Genomic DNA, 26,235 nt, shown 5'->3' on the forward strand with positions numbered 1-26,235 from the left:
TGTTTGCCTTGGTTGCCCTCAGAAACACTATCAGGGGAAAAATATATCGGTTATATTTACTCAAAAGGACAGATATCTACACGTATAAATTATTTTCACACTACTGTACAGGTATTAGTACAGTACATGTACTCATTTTTAAATTGTGCTGTTATCCATTATTTCTTTATTCCTTTTAAGTTTCCTACTTCTGGTACATCTCCATTTGTAATTGGTTTGACATCTTGGTTTTATTAGAACCACTGGACTGGTATGAGTGACAGTTGGCACACATGGCAATTCAAATTTGCTAAAAGAAATTGTTTTACAGTTCAGTACTGTATACTGTATAAAAAAAAGAACCAATAACAGTAAAATTTTCAACATACAATCATTAGGATGAAGCAATTCATATTTGGTTGAGGGGAAGCTGTAGATTATCTTGAAAAAATGTGACTGCAGCCAACCATTCACTTTCCTGAGAAATAAGTTGTAAAAAATTGATCTTCAACCTCATAAAAACTATTGGATTAAATGAAGTGAAAATTGGCTCAAACATTATACAGTAATTTGACATAACTAGTAGGATATTGCTGCATGCAAAAGCATACTAGCTATCAGTATCAAATTGCTTTTAACATCTATGAATTCACGAACTTCATCTGCAAGAGCTGGTACCTGTATAGTATTTGCAACAACAATTGCCTCTTTGAATCCATGTCTTGGGTCCATATTTTTTATTTTATTTGTAGTACAAGCAGTTGTAAAATACCTTGAGCATAGTTTGAGTGAGAACAGATAACTTATTCCTGACTTCACAGACTAATCTTTTCTGTGCACTATCCCTCCAGTCCTGCCTTACAGTGAGATCAAAATTATATCTTGTGCATTAGAAGGATATGGTGATGCTGAGGGTAGCTTCTGAATATGTCTCCTTGCCTTGAATGCAGAGACTAAGTTTGCTCGATGGAAATACAGGGTATTGATATAAAATGTATACTCGTTACTTTATTTATTTTTCAGGAGATTGTGTGAATGCTGGTACTGGTATTACAAGAGCAACATTGTCTTAACTTGTGGGAGACCTCACGCATCATCAAGTGAAGACAATTTCACTGTTGTAATACAGTTCTGTACAAGCATTCATGTGGTATCCACAAAAATCTGGAAGGCAGTATCTACAGTACTATATACACTTTTCTGAGATACCTTGGAGATTATATTGGCAGTGCAGTAGTGACTTATTGTGTCAGCTTTATTGTCTGTGCAGTCTCAGAAGACAGTGATCAATACTTGTTTGATGCGCTATAAAGTTCATTATTTTTTTTTTTTTAAACCGCAGTCCCATGCCACTAAGGAAACCACTCTTCATACTATTGTATGACTGTGAAGGCAGTTTAATGATACAGTACAGTATAAGACTAATTTCTTTGACTGTTTTTGCTTTATGAGTAGCATACAGTATAAAAGAAAAGTTTATGTTAAGTACATAAACTAATGCAAACCTCTTTAACAGAATTTTTGTCCCCTGTTATTCCAGGTCATGTACGGATGTATGTCATTCACCCACGTATTAATGCATCACGGAGTTGTGACCATAATTACCTTAACAAACTGTAGTGTATTTTAACTAAACTTTGTACTTTATATCTACAATATCTCTAGCAAGTTCAATAGTTAGCATGTTCATTTATTATTTTCCAGATTTCAGGCTCTATTGAGGTGGTTGTGGGGGATTTTCCCATGTTTTGTAGCAACCTTGTGTAACCGTGTCAAGAATCTAAGATTACTAAGATTACCAAGTGACCTTGTTTTTCTGGACAAATTAATTGATTCATTCTACACTACAGTACTCCATGCTATTCATGCAGTACGGATATTCAAAATCTACATTCTAAAGACATGTGAGTCTTCCCTGTAGCTTGTAATGTCTGTAGATACCATAAAGAGAGGTTAAGGACTGCCTCTTCTAGATGTACTGTAATCACTTACTTTGATAAAAAGATATTGAAAGAAAATAGGTCCAGTATGGTCATTTTTGTAATGCAATTTCAGTACAGTGAGTTCTGCTATAACGCGTGTTTTGATAACGCGAATTTGCTCAAACGCGATTTATGAATTAGGAACGATATTTGTATAACGCGAACGCTTGTTTGCTATAACGCGATTTTTGCTTACTATTTCTCCAATTTTGTGGTACAGTGGGGTATGCTATAACGAATCTAATTGGTTCTAGAACCTTGTTCGTTATAGCATTCGTTCGTTATAGGATTAATCCGTTCCAGGCCCCCAAATACAACCACTTAACACTGAAAAATATAATATAAAATTGTAAAAATTGTAAAAAAGTGCATAAATATGCATCTAAACCCCTGAAATAAAGAATATCATTAATATTTGTAATAAAAAAACAATAAATTAGAAAAATAAAATAAAAAAATAAAAAAAATAAATAATGTTCGTTGTAGGAGTTTCGTTCGTTATAGCATTCTCAATTTTATTGGTAAAACCGTTTGTTATAGGAATATTCGTAGTAGGATCCGTTGGTTATAGCATACCCCACTATATTAACTGTGAATATAGTAAAGAAGAATATCAACAAGAAGCGTTCTGGTGATAGAATTCCCGGTGATGATCGTAAAAGAAAGGATATAACACTTGAAGAGAAGCTCGATTTTATCAACCTCAAAATCACCCTTCTCCCCCATCAAGTAAAGTGTTACATTTACTGTATGATTTCATTATTAGATATGAATGTAACATTTATTTAGACTGTGCTATCCTTTGTGTTAGGCTAACTACTAAATTTTTTCGATTTCGAGTAATCTGCACCTAACCCCATTTTCTCCATAAGCCCTGTTATTTCTATTACGCGATTTTCTATAACACGATATTTTACAAGAACACAATTATCGCGTTATAGCAGAACTACCTGTACTCATGAATAATCAACACCAACAGTTTTGCTGTTGCCTAACCAGTGTATTTCACTTTTTTAAATTTTAGCATTCACCTCTACCTTCAAAGAATTTAGCATCAAATGTCATATACTATTGCAACTAAAATAAAGAGGAACCAAAGCATGTGATCTGTGATTGTAAAAAGTTTAATGGCATTCAACTTTTTTTTTCTTCAACTTTTAGATTGAGTAGCAAAATGTGTAAAGGGTAGTATTATACAGTACATATTTAGGGCTAATATATTTGGAATTCTATGTCAGGTTTTTTTTTCTTTACTCCTGCATGTTAATATACTTGCTCAAACACCAAAACATTCTTTTATAACATTTCTATATAAGCTGAGTGTGACATTTTGTATCATAAATGTATGTGAAAGACAGCCTTATGTCATTTTTTCTTATGAAAATTAAATGGGAAGGACATGATGCAGTTCTTTTATTTAGGAACATACAGCTAATTTTAATTACAGAAGTACCCGGTACAAGTGTTCACAAATAATCCATGCCAATCAAACCTGGCTTATAGGCACCCAGCTTATTTCACCTAATGATAAACACCCTAATGTTACCTTGGAAGGGAGGTTAGGATATGTTAAGCTAGGTCAAGTTAGATATGATCAGAGTAGGTTAGATTAGGTTAGATAATCTCCGGTGAAATAATCTGGGGCTAGTCTTCAGGTCATCCAAAATTTTTACTTTGAAAGATATATAAGTACTGTACTGCACTTTTACTTTTTACTTTTATCCTCTTCGCCACTTATTGGCTCAATTGCCGCCTGGGCAGCCGGTCACGCTCTTTTACGCACTGTTGGCAAGTACTGGGCATGCACTGGCTCCTGAACCCGCTCCAGTGTTGGTCAGTCCGGTCTTGAAACAGCTCACACTCGGTTCTGTCTCAACACACTGGCAGCTTGTTCCAAGAGTTCACAATTCTCACTCTGAAAAAGTTTGCCCTCACAGTTTTCTGGACTTGCAGCTTCTTCAACCTTGAACTGTGACTCTGTGTGGGGCAGTCATCTGCCAGCTCCAGGTATGGACACTCGACAGAGTAGTGCCCTTTGAGATGTTTATATACCTCAATTAGGGCCCTCTTGCCCGTCTGTAGTATAAGCTAGGCAATTGCAGGCGCTCTAATCTCTCTGGGTAGCTGAGGTGCCAGAGTGCAGGCACCAGTCTGGTGGCCCTCCTTTGGATATTTCCCCATGCACGTACATCCCTGTTCCTCATTCAGTCTTTTGTGGTATTAAAGGAAAGAGTGATCAAATGATTTTCTTTTATTTTTATTTTTTAATCGGGATTGGCCCGTCCGGACACAGGTCAAAAACCCACATCTGGGCCCAGGGGGCGAATAGAGAAATTAAAGATAGAAAAGCAAAAGGTTATATTGATCTAAACCGTGAAGTTGCCGGAAAACCAGCCTTTTAAAGTGAGACAGATTGAATGAAGGCAGAAGAAGGCAGAGCATTCCACAGTTTGGCTGTGTGAGGAAAGAAGGAAGTACTGTACTATAACGGGTTTCAGATACATTCAGGAGCAGGTGCATGCCCAGTACTTGCCAACAGTGCCTAACAGAGACGTGACCGATCGCCCAAGCGGTTAACGAGCCGATCATTTGGTGAAGAGGATAAAAGAAAGAGAAAAGTAACAGAATTGATCGATCACCCAAGCGGCTAATGAGCCAATCAGTGGTAAAGAGGATAAAAGTTAAATAAAAAAAAGTTGAAGTTCAAAGAGTAGTAAGAGGTCGGGGGAAGAGGTTAATAGATGGTGCTCCACAGAAGGAAAATTGTATCTCAGGCCGCGAATGTTGGAAAAATGCCGATCCTCCAGCAACCGCAGTGGCGTCAGTTAAGGCCCCAGTAGTTTGATGATGATCAGCTCGGTTCTGGGGTCCACAACCTTCCCGACCTGTGGGACCCATCCGAGAAGGCCTCGCTTCAATATTAATATCAAATGACATCATAAGAGAATAAAATAGAATGAATAGAGCAGATCAAGAGTGAGGAAGGTTTTATTAGTTGTGTTATCAATAGTAAGAGAGACAACTGAGACCTTGCAATTGTGTATAAATGTGGCAGAAAGACAGATCAGCAACCTGGGACTTGGTCACAATTTTCGTGATGCCATATGGCAGCAGGGTATACCTGCTAATAGCTAGTTAATGTAAGGTATGTGATATAATTTAAGTGTTCCTAGAGAATACAATTAAACCATCAGTGACTGGGAGTTCCACTATACTGTATACACAAGGTAAGAGCAATATCAGCGATGGCCTCTATAGCTTCGGTGAATTGACAGTAATAATTCCCCAACTGTTTTAATGAGCAATGAAAATAAGTTGGCAGCGAGTCATGGTCACGAATACATTACTAGAACAAGCATACTGCCTAATTTGTGTCATCATAAGTAAATCGTTTCGTTCTTAACATATTACAGTACTTGCTTGTTTTCAATTTATAGCTGGGAACATGATAACACCTGAGAGCCGTGGTTGACTTAGGCTATTTATTCTCTTCACACTTTGTTTCTCACCCATGTCTTATTCTTTCTCTTCTTTCTGTTTCTCTATTTCCTTCACATTTTTCTTCTTTGTTTCTCTCTCTTATGTTTATGTCTCATTCTCAGTGGTCTCTCCTGTCACTGTCTCCCTTACTTCCATCATCCTTATAGGCACCAGGGGTTGATACGTGTGACCTACACCTTTCCCTTTTCCTCAGCAGGGTTAAATCCTGTCCTTCCCTTCCAATCTCTCTCGTACTTTCACCCATCTCATCCTTTCTATTTTCATTTCGATAGATAGATTAAATAAATATTCAGTAAAATTGCCATACAAGTTTACAGTGATTTGGCATGCACGTATATAAATAATACAGGTATACAGTTCAACATGTAGTACTGTACAGGTAGTAGGTAGTAGTCAGCTATCAAACAGGGAGGTCCTACCGCCTGGGAAGATACAGTATTGGAAACATAATGTGTTGTCTCATGGTAGACCCTGCTGCCATATGGCATCACGTAAATTGTGAAATTGTGACCAAGCCCAAGGTTGCTAATATGACTTTCTGCCTCAGGGTCTCAATAAGTGTTTTCTTCTTTGACAACACAACATACATATATTGTTTCACACTATTGATCTTTTTAAAAAAAATTTACTTATTTATTATTATTATTATTATTATTATTATTATTATTATTATTATATATTTTTATTTAATGTAATTTTTTATTCATTTTTATTATTATGTATTATTATTATTATTATTATTATTATTATTATGAATATTATTATTATTATTATTATTATTAATATGAATATTATTATTATTATTATTATTATTATTATTATTATTGTTATTATTATTATTATTATTATTATTAAATTTTTGACCCAAGCCCTGATGTGTGTCAGTGACCTGTGCTCTGGTGGGCTAATCCCGTAAAAAATAAATAAATAAATAAATAAACAGTGCAGGTATACGTACGCTAAAAAATAACATACCTAAGACCCTACAGTTGTGCAAAAAATTTACTTAGACCATGCCTGGTATACACCGTACAGTGCCTAGACCGTGCAGGTATGCAAACAATGTACAGTACCTAGACAGTGTAGGTATACATTGTACCTAGACAGTGTAGGTATACAACGAACATACAGTACAGTACAGGTATACAAACTACATGGACGACATAGTGGGACATTAAGTCAACCAAGGATAATCCAACAAAAGACATATAAAGCTTCTACATCATTGTGCGAGCTTAGGATTGCTAATCATATGACAGTAAAATCTAAACAAAATAAAATAAAATAGAGTTATGCTTACAAATGTGATAAGCATTTCATTGTATTATGACGAATTAAGATTGATGAGCCTTTTACCAGTACATTAATTGAAAGCTACATATATTTACAGTTCATCATATGAATTACGTCAAAATTTACCTCATGGTTTGAAAACTATAGATAGGTAAAACACAACACTGCCTAGTTGGTAACACGGTTGAGAGGGCTGGTAGGGTTGGCGGGTTATAAAGAGGGAGGAGGTCCGTACAAGAGGTCACTACGTCGTGAGGAACCGAGAAGAGAAGATGAAGTTTGGTGTGGTTATTGGTGAGTAATACGTGAACTGGTTATTGAAAAACCACTTTTGTTTATTGCGTTCATTATGGTAAACCTTATCAAATGCAACGGACTGCTTGGCGACATAATGTACATACAGTATATAATTACTGTATATAATATGTTACAATTGTTACAATCACTGTAAAATATCTGAAAGTGTTTCGCTTCATGCTGTGTATATTGTATGTTGTGTATAAGTTAGGTTACGTTAGGTCGGGTTACATTAAGTTGGAATAGGTTCAGCGTGAAGTTTTTGCAGTTCTCTTCTGAATAACCTAACCTATTACACAACATACACAGCATGAAACGGAACATTTTCTCAGATATTTGACATACTGACTGTAACATTATATGTATGTACTGTATCTATAAAATCTTGATACACAATATACACGTAAATATTAATATTGTACAGACTGACAAGAACCAGAGCCTTAAGCTTACAATATAAGCCCTGAAGATGTTTTGAGATAATGACTTAATCTTAACCCTGTGTTTCTATTTCTTGCAAGTCTTTACAATTTTCACTGGATAATGATAGACTTGGCAAGAACAGCGTTGACGTATAGTACCGAGAAATATTTTTTTTTCAGTACAGTGTAATGTACTGCGCACATCATTGTCATTCCTAAAAAACCCCTTTAATTTATATTACACTACATAACATTCAAATCCACCGCGCTTGTAGAATCTCAGAAAACGGGAAACATTGATAAGGAATTACTCACCTACTCAATGTTACTGAATCATTTGTTGAATTGTACCCAGGTACGGTTATATAATAGTAATTGTATGTACTCATAGCATTAAGGAGAACTCAAGGTATCTATAGGATGGTTGGGAAGGTCCAATTGATACGGACTAGTATACTATCCGGGCTAAGTGTAGATCGTAGTTTGAAGGTCATACTATTTACGTCTGTGAACGATTAGTGAACATAACTACTGCAGGTATCGGATAAAAATATAAGAGAACAATGATCTGGAAAAAGAATAAATGTATCAGACCTATATGAAGTGTTGGAAGTGACCCAGAAACTATGCTTCAAAGAGAATATTTTGCATACCTACGCCGTGAAAATAAGACGCTAGGTTTTGCTTGAGTTGGAGTCTAGGCCGCCTCGGGCGTGCCGCGTTGATATTATAACTCAATGAATTTACCAAGGAACTAGCAAACCAGAACCTCACCTTAGTGTCACAATAGATAGGAAAATGGAGATGTGAGAAACATAAGAATTCAAAGTGAAAATTAAAGATTGGAAACTGTAGGCTTAAACAGAGTCGGGAGTCGGGACATCACCCTTAGTGATGCCTCGACTTCTCCCAACACAGGTCAGTGTCCTTCATCATGCTTTATTCAGCCCTAAAAAGACTTATCTAGCAGCTTTTACATCTTAAAACGTTGCCTGATGTTATAAAGTGAAGTCATTGTGTACTAGTGTGTGGTGACGAAAGCCCCTCAGGCATTACCCTTAGTGATGCCTCGACTTCTCCCAACACAGGACGCGTTCTGAGCGCCTCCCGGGCGTTAGCCATGACCACACTGTGAAGGCCACATCATGTGGAGGAGCGTCTGTTCACAGTGGTCCTGCACCTCCACTGTGAATCTGTAGATACCCTACATATCACCACCCAGGATAGGAGAAAAATCACTGTATACTTGAGAAGTTTCGCTGTCGCTACGTGGAGCGACCTATAATACCAGGCGTGGAACCAGTACTGGTATGATTACCTGGGAAGTATCCCATCTGCTCACCAAGAGAAGTGTAATGAAAATAATAGTTGTTCTTCTGATGAAAGCCAACTCTTTTTGTAATGTAACAGGTGATGTTATACTCACACAGGTGGAGCAGTCTGATGTGTCGAGTGTTATTGTAAGAAGGAATGACCGAGGTAAGGAGGTCACTGATTGATATGCGCAATAAGTATGTGGATGACACGCAATTAATGTAAGACGTCTGTTGTTGAGCAGTGTAACTAAAATCATTGTTGTTCTTCTGAGGAAGGCCAACTCTTCTGGTATTTTGACGGAATCCAGTATGTTTTAAAAGGAATAAATTAGTTAAGACATGTATGTTATTGTTTCACCCTTCTTCCCCTTATCGATTTGGTCAATGAAAAACGAGCTACATACTGCCCAGAGGGGGTCTGGTGGCAGCAACCTTTAAAATTAAGACTATAGTTAAGTTATTCCCCTTAGAATTAGTGACCCCAGAATCTGGCAGTATAGTAACGCTCATTTGTTTATTGATATTATAAATGGTGAACTTTGCGTGGTGACTCTTAATACCTTGCCGAAATTTTTAAGTTAAGTTGAAAAAGCCTGTCGGTTTTTTCTCCCTCGGGAAATATGTAAGAATATAGATGATAACCAGTGGGGTAATGAATGGCAGGGGGGGCGCCAAAATAATTATTTCACCTGGAATTTAGCTGTTCCCATAAAAGCCATTATATTTTATTATGCTTGACATCAAATATACCGTCACTCACCACATAATCCCTTTCAATTAGATTTAAATGCTACTCTACACTGTGCCACTGTTACTTATCCGGCCAGACCACCATCAGTCCATCACAATGTGGTGATAGGTAGTACCATGATGGGTAAGGTTGTCATGTGGAGATACAGTGCCATGGTAGGTGAGGTTGTCATGTGGAGAGATACGGTACCATGATAGGTAAGGTTGTCATGTGGAGAGAAACAGTGCCATGGTAGGTGAGGTTGCCATGTGGAGAAACAGTGCCATGGTAGGTGAGGTTGCCGTGTGGAGAGAAACAGTGCCATGGTAGGTGAGGTTGCCATGTGGAGAGAAACAGTGCCATGGTAGGTGAGGTTGCCGTGTGGAGAGAAACAGTGCCATGGTAGGTGAGGTTGCCATGTGGAGAAACAGTGCCATGGTAGGTGAGGTTGCCGTGTGGAGAGAAACAGTGCCATGGTAGGTGAGGTTGCCATGTGGAGGGATATAGGACCATGGTAGCCGAGGATGCTATGTGGAGAGAAACAGTGCCATGGTAGGTGAAGTCAGAAGTTAAGGGTGCGTGAGTGTAAAAGACGAGTGGATAAGTTTTTCATTTATGACGCGCCTCCTGGTGCCAGACACCCGCATGACGCTAATGATGACAATAGGATGTTATTTTTAAAGCTTTCGGCAAGGTTTAGCATCAGATTTTTTGTCAAAATCTTCTCTGTCTTCCCCATTCTTTATTTTCTTGGATTTCTTTCTGTATCTCCAACTGCTACATCGTGCAGTAATCGATAGTTCACATTCCTCTCGACGCTGGAGTACCTCAAGCATCACTCCTTCCTTCTACTGTCTTCGTACTCTATGTTGATGATATGCTCATCATTCCTTGTAGCGACGCACACTTCTTTGCTTATGATACTAACCAACAAGGCTGTTATCCTACAGCTCGGATGCCCACAGCCACACCCTGCCAAGCCTCTCAACAGATCACATAAATCTTGAGGCTGTAACACACTGGGGGACAGATAACCTCGTCCTATTCATCGCCACCTAAATATAAACCCTTCCTGACCAACACTGGTACATGTTCGGTTACAGTATATTCATATGGCCCGAACCTGCCCAGTACCTGTCACCAGTGCGTAACAAAGAACAGATCGATACCCCGAACGTCTAGTACGCTGACAGGTGACAAAGATGGTAATTAATTATACCAGCTATATTATACCAGTTATATTAACTAGTATTCTTTCCTAAGAACCACCACATTTCGAACATTTCAAAGATACAAACAAAACACTAGACCTTACTTTACCTCTCTGTAAAATTATACCCAACAGACGTGTCTGCCCTCATTGTGTACTAATATTGCCAACGCAGTCCACTTTGTTATTGTTAAATAAAGTACAGTCAACAGCTGTTAGCGCCATCAATCACCAGTCCATTCTTTACCTCCTCTCTTTACTTTCTAACGTTATTGATAGTTATAACACCAGCGGATTACAATATATTACTCCACTTTCTTTTCAATTCCAGTCGCAACACATTTCATTTCCAACCATATCAGTTGTACCTCGTCCACGTTTCCGTTGATCAAATTTCATCAGCATTTACCTACAGGGTATTTCATTCCTCACACTTCTCGACTATGAAACTTCCCACATATTCACCTTCGCTTCTATGAGAGGAGAGAGGTTCTAGCAATCGGTCAGTGAGCGTGTCTGTCTGTCTGTCTGTCCGCAAAAACCAAGGCCAGGTCGTAGCTAACAGCAATTAAGTGATAAATCTGAACAAACCTTTGAAAGGGGATAACAGGCAGTAGACATTACATGGCTACCGCCTCACATTTGTGAAGGTGGCCCGGGTGTTGGCCATATTTACCAGTTCTTTTATAGTGCTTTGTTGCAGTCCTTTACAACAACAGTATTTGATATGTTTATGGGAATTCCTTCTGTGCGGGAGCTGTGAAAAGTGTGAAAGTTGACTAAGTTACGTCACTCACTCTACAGCCACTCTGGTCTCCCTTCCTACAACTTTCGTTTTAGTTCTACAACACGGAGACTTTCCCAGAACGGGGGGGGGGGGTCTATCTGTGGGTCAAAGAGTCCTTTCTACGGGGTAACTTCCAGTTATTTTAGAAGCGTGGGAGGTGCACACACTAAAGAGGCACATAGTGTAGGGCTGAAAGAGCACTTCAGTACTCAGGTGCCTCCAGAAGCTTCTGTTGGCCATACACATACTTACGGCCAAACAGGACACATTCATATAACTGCTAAGTTCAGGGATATTTTATTATTATGTCTTATATGTTACACTCACAACATGTTTTTTGTACCATTAATTGTAAAATTTTCGTTTATTTTAATCTAGCACACAAAACTATATTGGCAATGGGCAGGATAGGAAGTGAGCAGTGAAGGCTGGGCGTTGGCGGGAACTTTCGGGTATGATGAAGGCAAGACTTTACCCCCGGCCATTCCCCACTATACAGCCAGGTGTGTTGTGCTGTGCCCGGGCGTGGGAGGTCAAACTTTCCTTTAAGCAGATTAAAATCAGACGGAGGCGAAATTCTGAATCGCAACAAAACCTCCATCTGTGCTTACCGATAATACAGGGTGGTCCATAAATTATCTGAGTGACCAACTTTAAAACTTAACCTCAAAATTGTTAGATAGAACACGGTTCTATTACACTTGACGAACAACAAGGGTTTTATTTTTAATATCGTAGTGGACTTTTATATGTGCTACGTGTTGTACCTATAATATATATGAAGTTATAAAATTTTGAAACGGGTTAGATAAATACCTGTATACCTGTAGCCACGCCATGAGGCTTGGTGGGTGTTTGGCCTCAAGGCGCAGTGTTTCAAATGAACATTTCGGTGACGCAAGTGTTACCGGGTATTTACGAGCCTCAACCATATTAACATATTTCTGTGTCTGAAAAAAGAGAGAAAAATGGCAATTTTCTCATAAACCCATCTATTTTGTGTTGTTTTCTCCCTATTCTTCTGTTAAATCTATCGCCTTTAATAATAATAATACTTGGCAGAGTCTATTCTGTTAAAAACAACATGAATACTACTCACATTGGGTCACAGGTGGGAACAAGGACGTGTTGCAGGTACTCAAACACACCCACAGAATCATTTACCTTTTTTATAATGTTTTTACTCCCCGGAGGGTTGAGGAGGTATTTAACCAACAGCCACACCCGGAGTAGTTTTTCTTTCCCAACCCGACCTTTACCATTATCTATACTCATTGAAACAAGACATTCCTCTTGAGCACTAATCCTCGTGATGTAGGTCAGGAGGTAACAAGTCGAGATGTTTGTCTAATGCAGGGGTTCTTAACCTGGGCAATGAATTTTCAATAAAATAAAGTATAATCATTGCACGCAAAGTTGTGTTTATGTGCTTATGTGCATTTTTCTATGGGAATCCAGGTAAAAAAGTCACAGGTAAAAAAGTCACAGAAAAAAAGTCACAGGAAAAAAAGAAAAGTTAACTATCGAATTCTCACATTTTTTAAGGTTAATATGTCAGTCAGTTTCAGTAAAGGAATATGCAGAACTGATGGTAACCTAACCTAACCTAACCTAACCTAACCTAACTTAACCTTTATTACCGGCCACCATAAATTAATTGTGACTTTTTTCTAGCTAAAATTGTGACTTTTTTCTAGCTAAAATTGTGACTTTTTTTCTGTGACTTTTTTTCCTGTGACTTTATTACCGGCCACCTTCTAGGGAGGGGGTCCATAGCTTTCACCAGATTCTCAAAGGGGTCCGTGACTTAATAAAGGTTAAGAACCACTGGTCTAATGGCTCAAGGCCGATATTATTTACGGTAACTATTTCTCTCCTTGGTTTTATTATATCTCATGCACTGATAATCTTAAACTATTTTCATGTTGTTGTAGTGAGTTAATCTTTAAACCTGACATAAAATCTTTTCCCTCTGGCTGGCACTTGGGCCTGATTTTCGTCAACAAGAATGTCGAAATTCTTCAACTGTGTCACTATTTTTTTTATTCACCTGCCATACTTGTTGCATATGACTGACCATTAAAAATAACTCCCTAAATGAATTCATTGAATCACCTGAAAGTTAGACACCCTAGCTTATGTCACCTGATGATTAGCCACCTTGACGCTAACCTAACATAACCTAATCTAATCCCCCAGATAGTGTAACTGTGTTTAAACATTCGGTTAAACAAGTTGGAAGTCATACACCGATGCACTGTACTTGCCTCACTACACAACATTCTAATGTGAAGGTGGAGAGTCACTGCTAAGGCGCCAACTACATAAAGTATGTTTTTAACCTTTTGTGAGACAAATGTTAAAGGGAGGCTGGTACTCTGTGAGCCTCTGTAAAACTCACACCTCAAGGTTGTATCTGTTCCTTCCGCCTAACTATAGTAAACCTGTAGTTAACCCTGTAGTTTTATAGCTGTTAGTTCCTCCCCAACTAATGTATAGTACCTTCGACCTGGGCATTAATCTGACATACCTGACCTTTAGGCGTAGCACAAATACTGTGTGTGTGTGTGTGTGTGTGTGTGTGTGTGCACGCGCGTGCGTGTGTGTGTGGGGGTGGGGTCAATCTTCAGCGTCTATTTAATTGTTTTGTACAGTAGAGCTGTGGTCAGGGCCAAACTACAGCGCTGTGTGGCTTTCGTCGGCTGGCCACACTGACCCCAAGCAGGTTACGCATGATGGAGTGGGGAAGGCGCCGGGGGTGGGGTGGAAGGGGGAGGGTTACTTGATGGTGGAAGGTTTGCGTAACATGTAATTACATGATCTGACATTAACCCTGTAACAGTTACACACCTCCAGTGACATACGACAGGGAAAGACATATCGGGGAGGGGGGATCAATGATTCCCAACGTGGCTTCACAAGCGGGCGTTCATGTCTAACTAATCTATTAATATTCGTTTCAGCTCTTTTCGAATCAGTGGACGAGGGGCACGACTGAGGTGTGGTATATCTTGACTTTAGCAAAGCCTTCGACAGAGTCCCCCACGAAAGACAAATAAGAAAAGTGGAGGCTCGTGGCATTGGAGGAGATATTCTAAAGTGGATTAGTGCGTGGTTACAGGGCAAGAAACAGTGAGTGAGCATTAACGGCACTAAATCCGATTGGAGTAACGTCACTAGTGGAGTACCCCAAGGCTCAGTACTTGGACCTTTATTATTTATTGTACACATATCAAGGTCAAACGAATCCAGGTAAAAAAGTCACAGAAAAAAAAGTCTTAGAGCTGTCTAAACATTACGAAATACATATTAATAACAGCGAAAGAAAGACCGGTGCAAGACTATAAATTCGCCGTTAAAGATGCAATAAAAGTCGAAAATTAATCCTACCAATTAGAAAGAGGAAGCCCGGATTATAAGGATTAAAGACCTGGCCTTGACTGACCTCTATACAAATGGGAAAAGAGCGAGGCTGGGTATGAGAGGTGGGTCTGGTGGCCGTGAGTGTCGGGGGTTGTGAAAGTGGTATATACTGTAGAATGTTGGTCTTAATTAACTCTTTCACCTCGTGCCACGCACTTGCCATTTTATTCTGGCTACCGCCAGACGATTTTACTTTTTACTTTTACTTATATCCTTTTCGCCACTGATCGGCTCGTTAGCCGCTTGGGCGATCAGGCGCGTTTCTGTTACGCACTGTTGGCAAGTACTGGGCATGCACCTGCTTATTCAGCTTAGGGTAATCTCCCGCTGTGAAAGGGTTAAGGATAGTTGTACCTTAAGGTGAAAGAGGTGGAGTCGAATATAGAACCCATTATTTCTATTTTTTTACAGGAATTAGCCACCGGGGCACAGGTCGAACGATTCACAACGGGGTGTGTAGAACACCTAAACCTTCAATTATTAGATCATTTTCAGTTCATTATATAGTTCAGTGTAATGATGTATTATATATTCTTAATATAAAATTCGTTGGATTACTTGAGAATTAGCCCCTCCAGCTTATTTCACCTGATGATTAAACCCCCAAACGCGACCTGGGGTTAGGTTAGTTTAGTTTAGGTAAGGTTACATAAGATGATTAGGTTAGGTTAGATGTTGAGGTAAGGTTAGTTTAGGCGTTGTTACATTAGATGATGAGGTGAAGAGAGGTTAGGTTAGGGTTGGGTGGTTAATTTTTTCTTCAAACGAGAGGTGCCGAGACGTTTAATGTGGGTCGCTGTTAAAGGTTGGTTGGTCACGGGGATAAATAGTGTTGGTTCCTGTCCTTGAGGGCCGAGGCCTCCTTTCGACTGGAACACATTAATATTCATAACAAAACAACTTTCACATGGATATATTTCTCGTTTATCTGAACTGTATTTAACGACGATGATGAGGATTTAAGACATTGAGGATGATGATTTAACCCCTTGAGGATGAAGATGAGGATTTAAGACATTAAGGATGATGATTTAACTCATTGAAGAAGATGGTTCAACTCCCTCCTCTCTAATCCTTCATCTCCCTATACCCCGCCCAGTTTATATCCCACCCGAACCTCTCCTTATGTAATCCAGCTGAGACCGAGAGGCGCCAGTACCTCATCTTATCTAAGTATGATTGTACAACATCAGTATTATGTTGAGGGAATGGATTTTCGATCTTATGGCAAGCTACGCGTTGTGTGTCCTGCTCGACCTTGACGCTGATGCTGAAGGCTCTGGGAAGGTATACACCTCTCTCCAGCACCACCTCACCACTCTCCTCCCTCAGCTATAAAACAACGGAATGTTTAGTGACGCAATCTCTGTTTATGTCCCTGTTTCTCTCTGTCTTTTTCTACCTGTGCCTTTCTGTCTTTTTCTTTCGTTGTCTTTATCTGTCTATCTGTGTCTCCATATATTTGTCTGTCTAATCCAGACAGAGTGTGATTGTGCCGACCAAATCAGCAATAAGTTGAAGTACTGTATATCCAAGAGCCCGTACATGCCTTGAACTTGCCAACAGTGCCTAATACAGAACTAACCAACCGCCAGACATGTGGTAAAGGATTAACCAAAACACAAAAGAGAAGTCTTCATTTATCAACTAAATCTAAAGTGCCCAAGCAAAGCGACCGACATAGTAACAACAACAACAACAACAACAGAAACGAAATGGAACGTGATATAGCTTGTTAAGTAAACCTATAATCACCGTCCAGGGGTGTGGATGTGGGAGGAACGAGGACGAGTGGAAGGGAGAAGGCACGGGGAGAGGAGGGGATGAAAAAAAACAATAGGAGATAAAGAAAAGAGAGGAATGATAAGCAACATATGGAAAAGGAAGACTTATGAATGGAAGAACAGAATGAGAAGTGAGAATAAGGGAAAGACTAAGAAGACAAGATGGAGGGGGTGTGAAAGAAAGAGAAACAGAGCGATAGACTAGAGAAGGAATAAGGAAGTGATTAAGGATTAGATAAGAGAGACGGGATTGGAAGTAAAGAGAGATACTGTATTAGTATGCATTTAATAACACCTCTTGTGCAGTATAAGGTCAAATACTGCATGAATACAAAGAACAGTTATGGCCAGGTAAGTGGTGCTAGTAGATGCCGCTAGGTAGGTGGTGGTAGGTAGGTGGTACTATAAGTAGATGCTAGGTAGGTGGTGCTATAGGTAAGTGCTAGGTAGGTGGTGCTATAGGTAAGTGCTAGGTAGGTGATGCTACAGGCAAGTGCTAGTTAAGTGGTGCTATAGGTAAGTGCTAGGAAGGTGGTGCTATAGGTAAGTGCTAGGTAGGTGGTGCTAGGTAGGTGATGCTATAGGGAAGTGCTAGGTAGGTGGTGCTAGGTAGGTGATGCTATAGGGAAGTGCATGCAGGTAGGTGATGCTACAGGCAAGTGCTAGTTAAGTGGTGCTATAGGTAAGTGCTAGGAAGGTGGTGCTATAGGTAAGTGCTAGGTAGGTGGTGCTAGGTAGGTGATGCTATAGGGAAGTGCTAGGTAGGTGATGCTACAGGCAAGTGCTAGTTAAGTGGTGCTATAGGTCGGTGCTAGGTAGGTGGTGCTATAGGTAGGTGGTGCTAGGTAGGTGATGCTATTGGCAAGTGCTAGGTAGGTGATGCTACAGGCAAGTGCTAGTTAAGTGGTGCTAGGTAGGTGGTGCTAGGTAGGTGATGCTATTGGCAAGTGCTAGGTAGGTGATGCTATAGGGAAGTGCTAGGTAGGTGATACTACAGGCAAGTGCTAGTTAAGTGGTGCTATAGGTAAGTGCTAGGTAGGTGGTGCTATAGGTCGGTGCTAGGTAGGTTGTGCTATAGGTCGGTGCTAGGTAGGTGGTGCTATAGGTAGGTGCTAGGTAGGTGATGCTGAGCCAAAACAAACATATCACACAAAGGGATAGTCTCAAGAATAACAACAATAAGAGGGACCACACAGTAATACAATGTAAATGTCTTTTTTCTTTATACCGAGAGTTTAATTAGGAACAGGTATTAATTTTTGTTGTTGTTGACTCGACGGCTGATGCTACTGTTAAGAGCAGCTTGTGCAAGATGAGAGAGCTTAACCCCAGGCGCTGAACTCTTACCTTCCTCTCTCAAGGTAACCTAATCATCAGTGTCGACTTCTGTCTTCTTTATAGTGAGGGGGAAGCGGGGAGGGGGGGCAGTTGTCGTAAATCATAACATTTAACGATATATCTCTATGTATGATCTATTTATATCGAGTTAAGCGGAATTAATACACTTAGTTTTGCCAGAATTTTGCGGTTACAGACAGGACATTATCAGTAATATTGACATGGCTAAGCGTTTTTTGTGGTGCTGGCTTCTAACAAGGCATGTAAGATTTTTTCTCCAAGATACTAAAAGTTTTAGCTTGTGATTCTGCCCTTGATAATTAATTTGTATCCTGTGTCCTGACCATAGCTGATGGTTGGTTGAGAGGCAAGGCCAGTGGTTGTCTTGTGTTCGAGAGAGATCGTCTCCCTTCCAGGAATTCCCTTAACCCCCCCCCCCCTACCCTTTGTTACAACACGGAGGTAGGACAGGTGTGGAGGAAGAGAACCTTGTAGGATACATGAGCTTATAATGGACAACATCACTTAACACTATGTAAACGGAGTACAGTATGCTCTTGCTTTATTACGCTCATGTAATACATACATACATACATACATACATATATATATATATATATATATATATATATATATATATATATATATATATATATATATATATATATATATATATATATATATGTATATGAGTGATTGTCAGACCAAACCTTACAGCCCAGAATTATGTCACATATAACAGCAAGTACACCACAGACCTCGTGGTACCACCACATTCCGGGTTGACACACCTCAGGTCGACCCAAGGGACTTGACCTCGCCCGCTAATGACGTGAGCCGGTGACCTACAACCGCACCTAGCCAAGACACCTGGCCAGGACCACACCTGCACACAACTATTCAGATCAAACCAGTTTAGTGTTAATTGTTAGAGGTCAAAAGCCGGCTGGGCCGACCCCATATAAAGGCCCTACAGTCCCGTCCACGGGCATTCCTATTCCATTACGATTATCATTCTGATCCTGGTCATACTGATTCTCATTCTGGTTGCTGTCATCTCTCTCCCGTTCGGGTCGTCACTCGGTTCACTAAGCAGAGTCACGCACGTCCCCTCCCCAGGTCGGGAGGGAGACCTCCCGACCAGACCACGGCATCGCCAGCTAAGCAGACTCTCCCATAGGAGGCAGCCCAGCCAGCACTCACTGGGCCTACGTCAGGGTACACGTGAGTCTTGTCAGAACGTCCTAGGTACCACCCATGGCCAGCCGGACGTCAACCACAGTACATACGAGCAGAGAAGAACCAGCATGATGAAAGCAGCGTGATGAATGCAGCGTGATGAAGGCAGCACGAAACCCACCACACACCACGCCACTTCTTTCAAGTCCTCCCTTGGTCTAGGATTAAGGAGATTTTATATTTTTCTACTTTAAGAAGTTAAGGAGTGTGGAATGGATCGCCACACAACGAACCCTGGTGAGCCCAGCCAGGGAGGGATTCACCACTGTGGAAGGTGTAAGACAGGACGGTCTTTGGTCTCGCCGACACTCATGTACGGAGGGCGAGCCCTGGTCCGCGGAACCTGCCTTACAGTCATCTAAGGAGACGACAGCCCAAGCAGTGGACCGGCTTTCATCCCGGCCGGAAGGGGCCGACGGCAGATGAACAGAAAATCGTCTGGAATATGTTGAAAATGATGATGTTGCAGAGAAGAAATACAGATGGAGCAGAAAAATTCATCTGGAATATGAAAATGAAGATGTATAAAGAAACGCAGATGAGCAGAAAAATTCGTCTGGAATATGAAAATGATGATGTACTAAGAAAAAAGGAAGATGGAACAGAAAATTCATCTAGAAGATGTTGAAAATGAGGCTCTAAACGTAGAGGAAGAACGCAGATGGGACAGAAAACTCGTCTGGAATAGTATAGAAACCAGGAGGAAGTGAGAAGAAGTCAGAAGGTGTGGAGAAACGACCTACAAGGTGCGGTATGTGAAGAAAGAAGACAGAAGATGTGCTATGTGAAGAAAGAAGACAGAAGATGTGCTGTCCTGACATCACAAGAAAGTCGATGATGAAGGACCAACCGACTACAGCTGCTGAGCTGCCGCCATCCCCTGTTTTTCAGATACCAGCTGGATGGAAGACGTGAGCTATGCCGGACCCAACTAATGTACTGATGTTGTTGATGTATAATAAAAAGATATCAATACCCTAATATGTGAAGTAGGAACATTTTTTGTGTATTTTGAAGTATTTTCTCTGATTTTGTTGATGTTTACTACAAAGAATGTCTTTTTTTAGTCTCACTTTTTTCTATGAGTTCATTTGATCAATGTCTTGGACTATGAAACACGATGTTGTAGCTATATTACTGACTGAGATGAATTATTATTTTGACATGGGCTGATAAGGAAATGTAACACCTGTTGTTGTTTGTAGAATGTGATTTGCAAGGTTGCCTCGGACACTATGCTACATATGAAGGATTTGTTCATTCTATGTTCACTTGCTATGTTTCCTTTTTCTCCTGGCATAGAAGCTTTGATCTTGGCGGGAGGTATAGTGAGCTTTGTCAGATCAAACTAGCGCCAGTAGAAAAACATACACCTATGAGATTGTTGTTTGTAAATGTGAGACTATGTTATCGCCCCAGGGATTATCTCTGACACCACACGTGATGTTGCTGTCTATATGTGGCATCAGTCTCTGTGATGAAGCTTCGGTCTTGGCGGGAGGTGTAATGAGTGATTGTCAGACCAAAGCTTACAGCCCAGAATTATGTCACATATAACAACAAGTACACCACAGACCTCGTGGTACCACCACATTCCGGGTTGACACACCTCAGGTCGACCCAAGGGACTTGACCTCGCCCGCTAATGACGTGAGCCGGTGACCTACAACCGCACCTAGCCAAGACACCTGGCCAGGACCACACCTGCACACAACTATTCAGATCAAACCAGTTTAGTGTTAATTGTTAGAGGTCAAAAGCCGGCTGGGCCGACCCCATATAAAGGCCCTACAGTCCCGTCCACGGGCATTCCTATTCCATTACGATTATCATTCTGATCCTGGTCATACTGATTCTCATTCTGGTTGCTGTCATCTCTCTCCCGTTCGGGTCGTCACTCGGTTCACTAAGCGGAGTCACGCACGTCCCCTCCCCAGGTCGGGAGGGAGACCTCCCGACCAGACCACGGCATCGCCAGCTAAGCAGACTCTCCCATAGGAGGCAGCCCAGCCAGCACTCACTGGGCCTACGTCAGGGTACACGTGAGTCTTGTCAGAACGTCCTAGGGTGAGTTACCTACTGTGGGAAGTGTATTCATTCAGGTGTGTCCGATAGTCAGTGTCAAGTAACGTAAAGCATAATGTGTTAGTACCCCGATATAATAGTGATATTAATGTGTCCATGTCATTGAGTGAAGTAATAAATAGTTGTATCAAGAGGTGTTTAACAAGTTGTCCCTTTAAGAAGTGATATATGTGTATTGACATACGAGATAAGATAAGCGTAGTGACGCTGTGCAAATAACATCCAGGCCACGCTACCAAGTTTCCTACCTTTACATTTCTACTCTCTATACTTCCTACCTATGTATGTAATTCTCTTCTTGTGAGATTTGTCTCATTACACTGATAACCACAAGGAAAGAAGAAACCACGAAGTTCTCAAGCGCTTTCGTGTAATTCACATCTTCAGGGGTGAGTACAGATCACGCACACCTACAGTGATTTACTTGCATATGTATGTATGAATATATATGTATCCTACAAGGTTCTCTTCCTCCACACCTGTCCTACCTCCGTGTTGTAACATTCCTGGAAGGGAGACGATCTCTCTCGACCACAAGACAACCACTGGCCTTGCCTCTCAACCAACTATCAACTATGGTCAGGACACAAGATACAAATTAATTATCAAGGGCAGAATCACAAGCTAAAACTATATATATATATATATATATATATATATATATATATATATATATATATATATATATATATATATATATATATATATATATATATATACTGTGTATAGATACGTATGTGTGTGCGTGTGTCACCCATGCTAGAGAAAATGGTATAACTGTAATGGTTTCTTGCAATAACGACCAAGACTACATCTACTCTTCTTTTGCAGTGTTGGCAGCGTTTTGCCTGCTGGTGGAGGCTGGCCTGGCCACAACTGCTCGTCCCACACATAGACGTCCTTACTACAGGAGGACTTCAATCGGCCGCCAACGAGCAGCTCACCCGCGAGCACGAGTCACCGTCGCCCCTGCCCAGACCACCCTCAGCCCTCAACTGAAGCCCGGCCATAAGATCATCACTGAACTTCCTAAGCCTGAACCAGGGTTCTATCTCAACCAGCAGTTCCAGTCCGAGAAAGTAGCCAGAACGAGCAATACTCCTGGAGAAGTTTCACCGAGGGTGTTTGAGTCAAACTTGGGATCTTTGAAGTTATACGAATTTCCTAAACCCCGGCCAGGTTATTACCTAAACAAACAGTTCCAGAATATTAACACTTTGAAGGAGAAAGTTAAGAAGTCTCCAAGAAAAGTTGTAGACAGCAACGGGAAGTACTGGACCGTGGGTGAGCTTCCCAAACCTAAAGCTGAATATTATTTGAACCGTCAATTCCAGACGAAGCGAGTGTTCCCTCTAAAGGACTCGTCATATAATGCTGACAGCAACGTGGAAACATTGGAAATTTTTTTGGTTAAGAAGCATACCGAAGGACCTACAATACGTGTTCCAGCTACCAGTCCTCCAGTCCTTACACAGTCCCCAGTCGTCACCTTTCGCCAGGCTACTCGAGGCAAGCCCACAGGAGAGGTCAACTTTTATACTGTATTTGGCCAAGAAAATTCCCGTAACGTTAACATTAGACAGCAGCAACCCTCTGTACAGCCTCGCCATCGTCCTCAGCAAGTTGCACAACGAGTGACTGCATCCTCAAGCATTAGATCTAGTTTTGGGTCACCATCTACACAAGCAATTGAGATGCCTGAAGTGAGAACTGGATTTGGACCTCCATCGACTATCACTCAACCACAACAGGAAAGTACTGCTAGGCCAGACACCAGCACCAACAAGAGAACTTTCATCTTGACAGCACAGCAGCCGACGCGTCAGGGACAACCGAGGAGAGAGCAGGAGCAAACCGTACAGACAGAACAGCTGCAGCCAGGGTTCAGCTGTCAAGGCCAAGAGTATGGTTATTATGCCGACGTGGAGAGCGACTGCCAAGGCTACCACATTTGTAACCCTGTCAACTTCGGCGGTGGCCTCATCCAGTACTATAAATACAGGTAAAACTGCAAAGGCTTTTAGTCTTATTTATTGTATAGTACTTCAATTGGTTTCATATCAGAGATGGTCCATACTTCGACATATTTATTATAAGGTGTTAGACAGTGGGTTTTTGTTGTGGTAATTCCTTAGTTTACACGCTTCACTTTAAGAACAATACCAGTCCACTTCATCAGTTCAGCTCATGGTTTAGAGCATTTGGAGTAGACGCGTGTGAGTGGCCTGATGAACCCACCTTCTGTACTTTACAAGCAGTAATAAAACACGACCTGATCTTACATTTCTAACAATCAAATCACTTAGATTTAAACTTTCTTAAGACAATTTTGACACTTGCAAGAGTTGGTGTTTAAACTTTTGTTGTATATGAATAAATTAATCAGATATTTCTAAATTCCAATGGGCTCAATATTATATTTCGTATCTCATATTTGACATCTGTAAATATAAATGCACAAAATAACATCTTCCGTATTATGTAATCCTAACGTGATTTAATATGTCGCCATTCATTTGTTTATAATTCTGACATTTATACATTGTCTCTCAACGTGTTATGGAAACTTTTAACGTTTATACTCGTGATCCTTAAATTTTAGATATTCACCCCTCGGATATTTATACATTTTACATAGACATTTTGCACTCTTGCAGGTAGATCAAAGGGTCGAAGTGATGGAGTGACTAACAAGCAACAAAAAAGCATCGGCTGTCTATATTGGCTGTCATCAATGGCTAATCTTTGTCGAATTTCCCTCCTGTTTAGCATCGTATTTATACCCACACTGTCTAGGTGCATCTTTTGTATACCTGCATTGTCTATAAACACGGTGAACTGTACACTGCATTGTCTATAAACATACTAAACTGCACACTGCATTGTCTATAAACATGCTGAACTGTACACTGCTGAATCAATTGTAAACTTGCATGGCGATTTCACTGAATATCCATCTTATCTTTCAGCTTCGAGTGTAGCCCTGGCATGAAGTGGGTCCAGCACCAACAAGCCTGTATCTCATCTACCGACGCTCCTCCCTGCCAGTAAGGTCACAGTTCCTCCACTACCCCTGTAATTGTCTGTCGCAACACCGCACTCAAGACTGTCACACCACTGCCCCCCAAAACTGTCGCACCACTGCCCCTAAAACTGTCACATCACTGCCCCCCAAAACTGTCACATCACTGCCCCTAAAACTGTCGCACCACTGACCTCAAGACTATCGACTGTCGCACCACTGCCCCCAAGACTGTCACACCACTGCCCCCAAGACTATCGCACCACTGCCCGCTGAATCCGTCCATCTTAAACTAGTTCCCACTTTTCACTGTTTATATAGAAAACAGATCCACTACAGGCAAACACCGGAAAGGCTAGTTTCTTCAATGTTTCCAAACACTTAAATGCGCATGTGTAACTTTTTGTAAATGTCTAGGCTATCAAGTACAGTTTTAAATGTATATTACGAGTAGAATGTTGGTGATGATAATTTTTTTTTTCATCTCTCTCTTTCTCTTATGTTTACCATCAAAAGAACAAATTACCTTCATGACCTTTATATATCATGTAACAGAATAACACAAATTTCTTATATCTGAAATCATACAAAATAAAACTAATATAAAAAAGTTTGAAGACAGTTTATTGACCTATAAAAAAATGATGGAAGTAGCAATAAGCAGAGCTGAATGAAAGGGCCATGGATAGAAATTGGGTTCATAAGATCAACAGAGAGATTATTCATCGTAAATATACCTTTTCCAGGGACAAGTTAAAGGCCATTTGTTAATATCTTATTGTACATATCTGGAGTTCGTGGATGGCAACCCTACAGACTTGCACAGCACTGAAATATGGCAAGACGGCTAGATACATTTAAGAGCCTGTATGTATGTATCCAATAAGTGTCAGCAGTCCGTGATGACAGAACAAGTGGTGAAAAGGATAAAGTAAACGAATTAGAAGCAATCTAGCCTGTCTTCATAAAAGAGAGGTGTGAGTACAAGTGTGATATGTTAAGATAAGTAGGCTACCTCTAAAATCTGAGCACGCATCAGCAACTTGCTGGCATTACCGTGCCGATATGTCAGGCTGAATTTACCACCTTTGAAATGCTTATTATTATTATTATTATTATTATTATTATTATTATTATTATTATTATTATTATCATTATTATTATCATTATTATTATTATTATTATTATTATTATTATTATTATTATCTCTCCTTATAATAAAATGAAAATAACTAATAAAAAGTGGTCAATAAATGTGTTAAAATTGGGGCAATGAAAATTTAAACATTGGCCTCATTAAGTTGTGTAATCACTGGCATACACTGTACACGCAGTAAGAAAAACTCTATATAAGGTGGCACTACACTTTTAAAAGACCCTTTTTGAGACGGACTAGCTATTTATTTATACTGTACTGGAGAGGCCCTTCAGTAGCTTCATATGAGTTCAACTAGTTTACAAATTCGAATACAGTAGCTTCTTCGTGATTCAGATCTAAGAAAATATTCATAACAATATGGTGAATAAACCATGATATTAAGTGGCAAAGTATATTCACGCCAATAACGAGAAACAACGAATTAAGAAATGAAGTACAGACCCCTAGCATATCTAAAATTTCCTTATGTGCTCGCGGTGGCCAAGCAGCTGATACTCACCAGCCAAGGTATAAAGATATACTGTACTGTACTTTATACATTGCCATCTGCTAGCCTCCAGTTACCGGCTTGCCTCTCGTCACCTGCTACCCCCATCCCCCGTCAGCACAAGGACGTCGTTCAACATCAAAAGGTGAATACCGCCCATCACCAACCCTGATAGGTGGGC

General features: G+C 40.3%; 1 protein-coding gene across 1 annotated transcript; it reads left to right on the forward strand.

Moving 5' to 3' along the window:
* Positions 1–7,000: 7,000 nt before the first annotated feature.
* Positions 7,001–25,021, forward strand: LOC121869350. The gene is made up of 3 exons (XM_042370673.1): positions 7,001–7,049; positions 22,218–23,388; positions 24,356–25,021. Exons 1-3 carry the CDS (start codon positions 7,028–7,030, stop codon positions 24,435–24,437), a joined length of 1,275 nt encoding a protein of 424 aa, XP_042226607.1. The 5' UTR covers positions 7,001–7,027; the 3' UTR covers positions 24,438–25,021.
* Positions 25,022–26,235: the final 1,214 nt, after the last annotated feature.

Source organism: Homarus americanus, unplaced genomic scaffold (genome assembly GCF_018991925.1).
Source record: "Homarus americanus isolate GMGI-L3 unplaced genomic scaffold, GMGI_Hamer_2.0 scaffold36734, whole genome shotgun sequence".
Taxonomy (NCBI): domain Eukaryota; kingdom Metazoa; phylum Arthropoda; class Malacostraca; order Decapoda; family Nephropidae; genus Homarus; species Homarus americanus.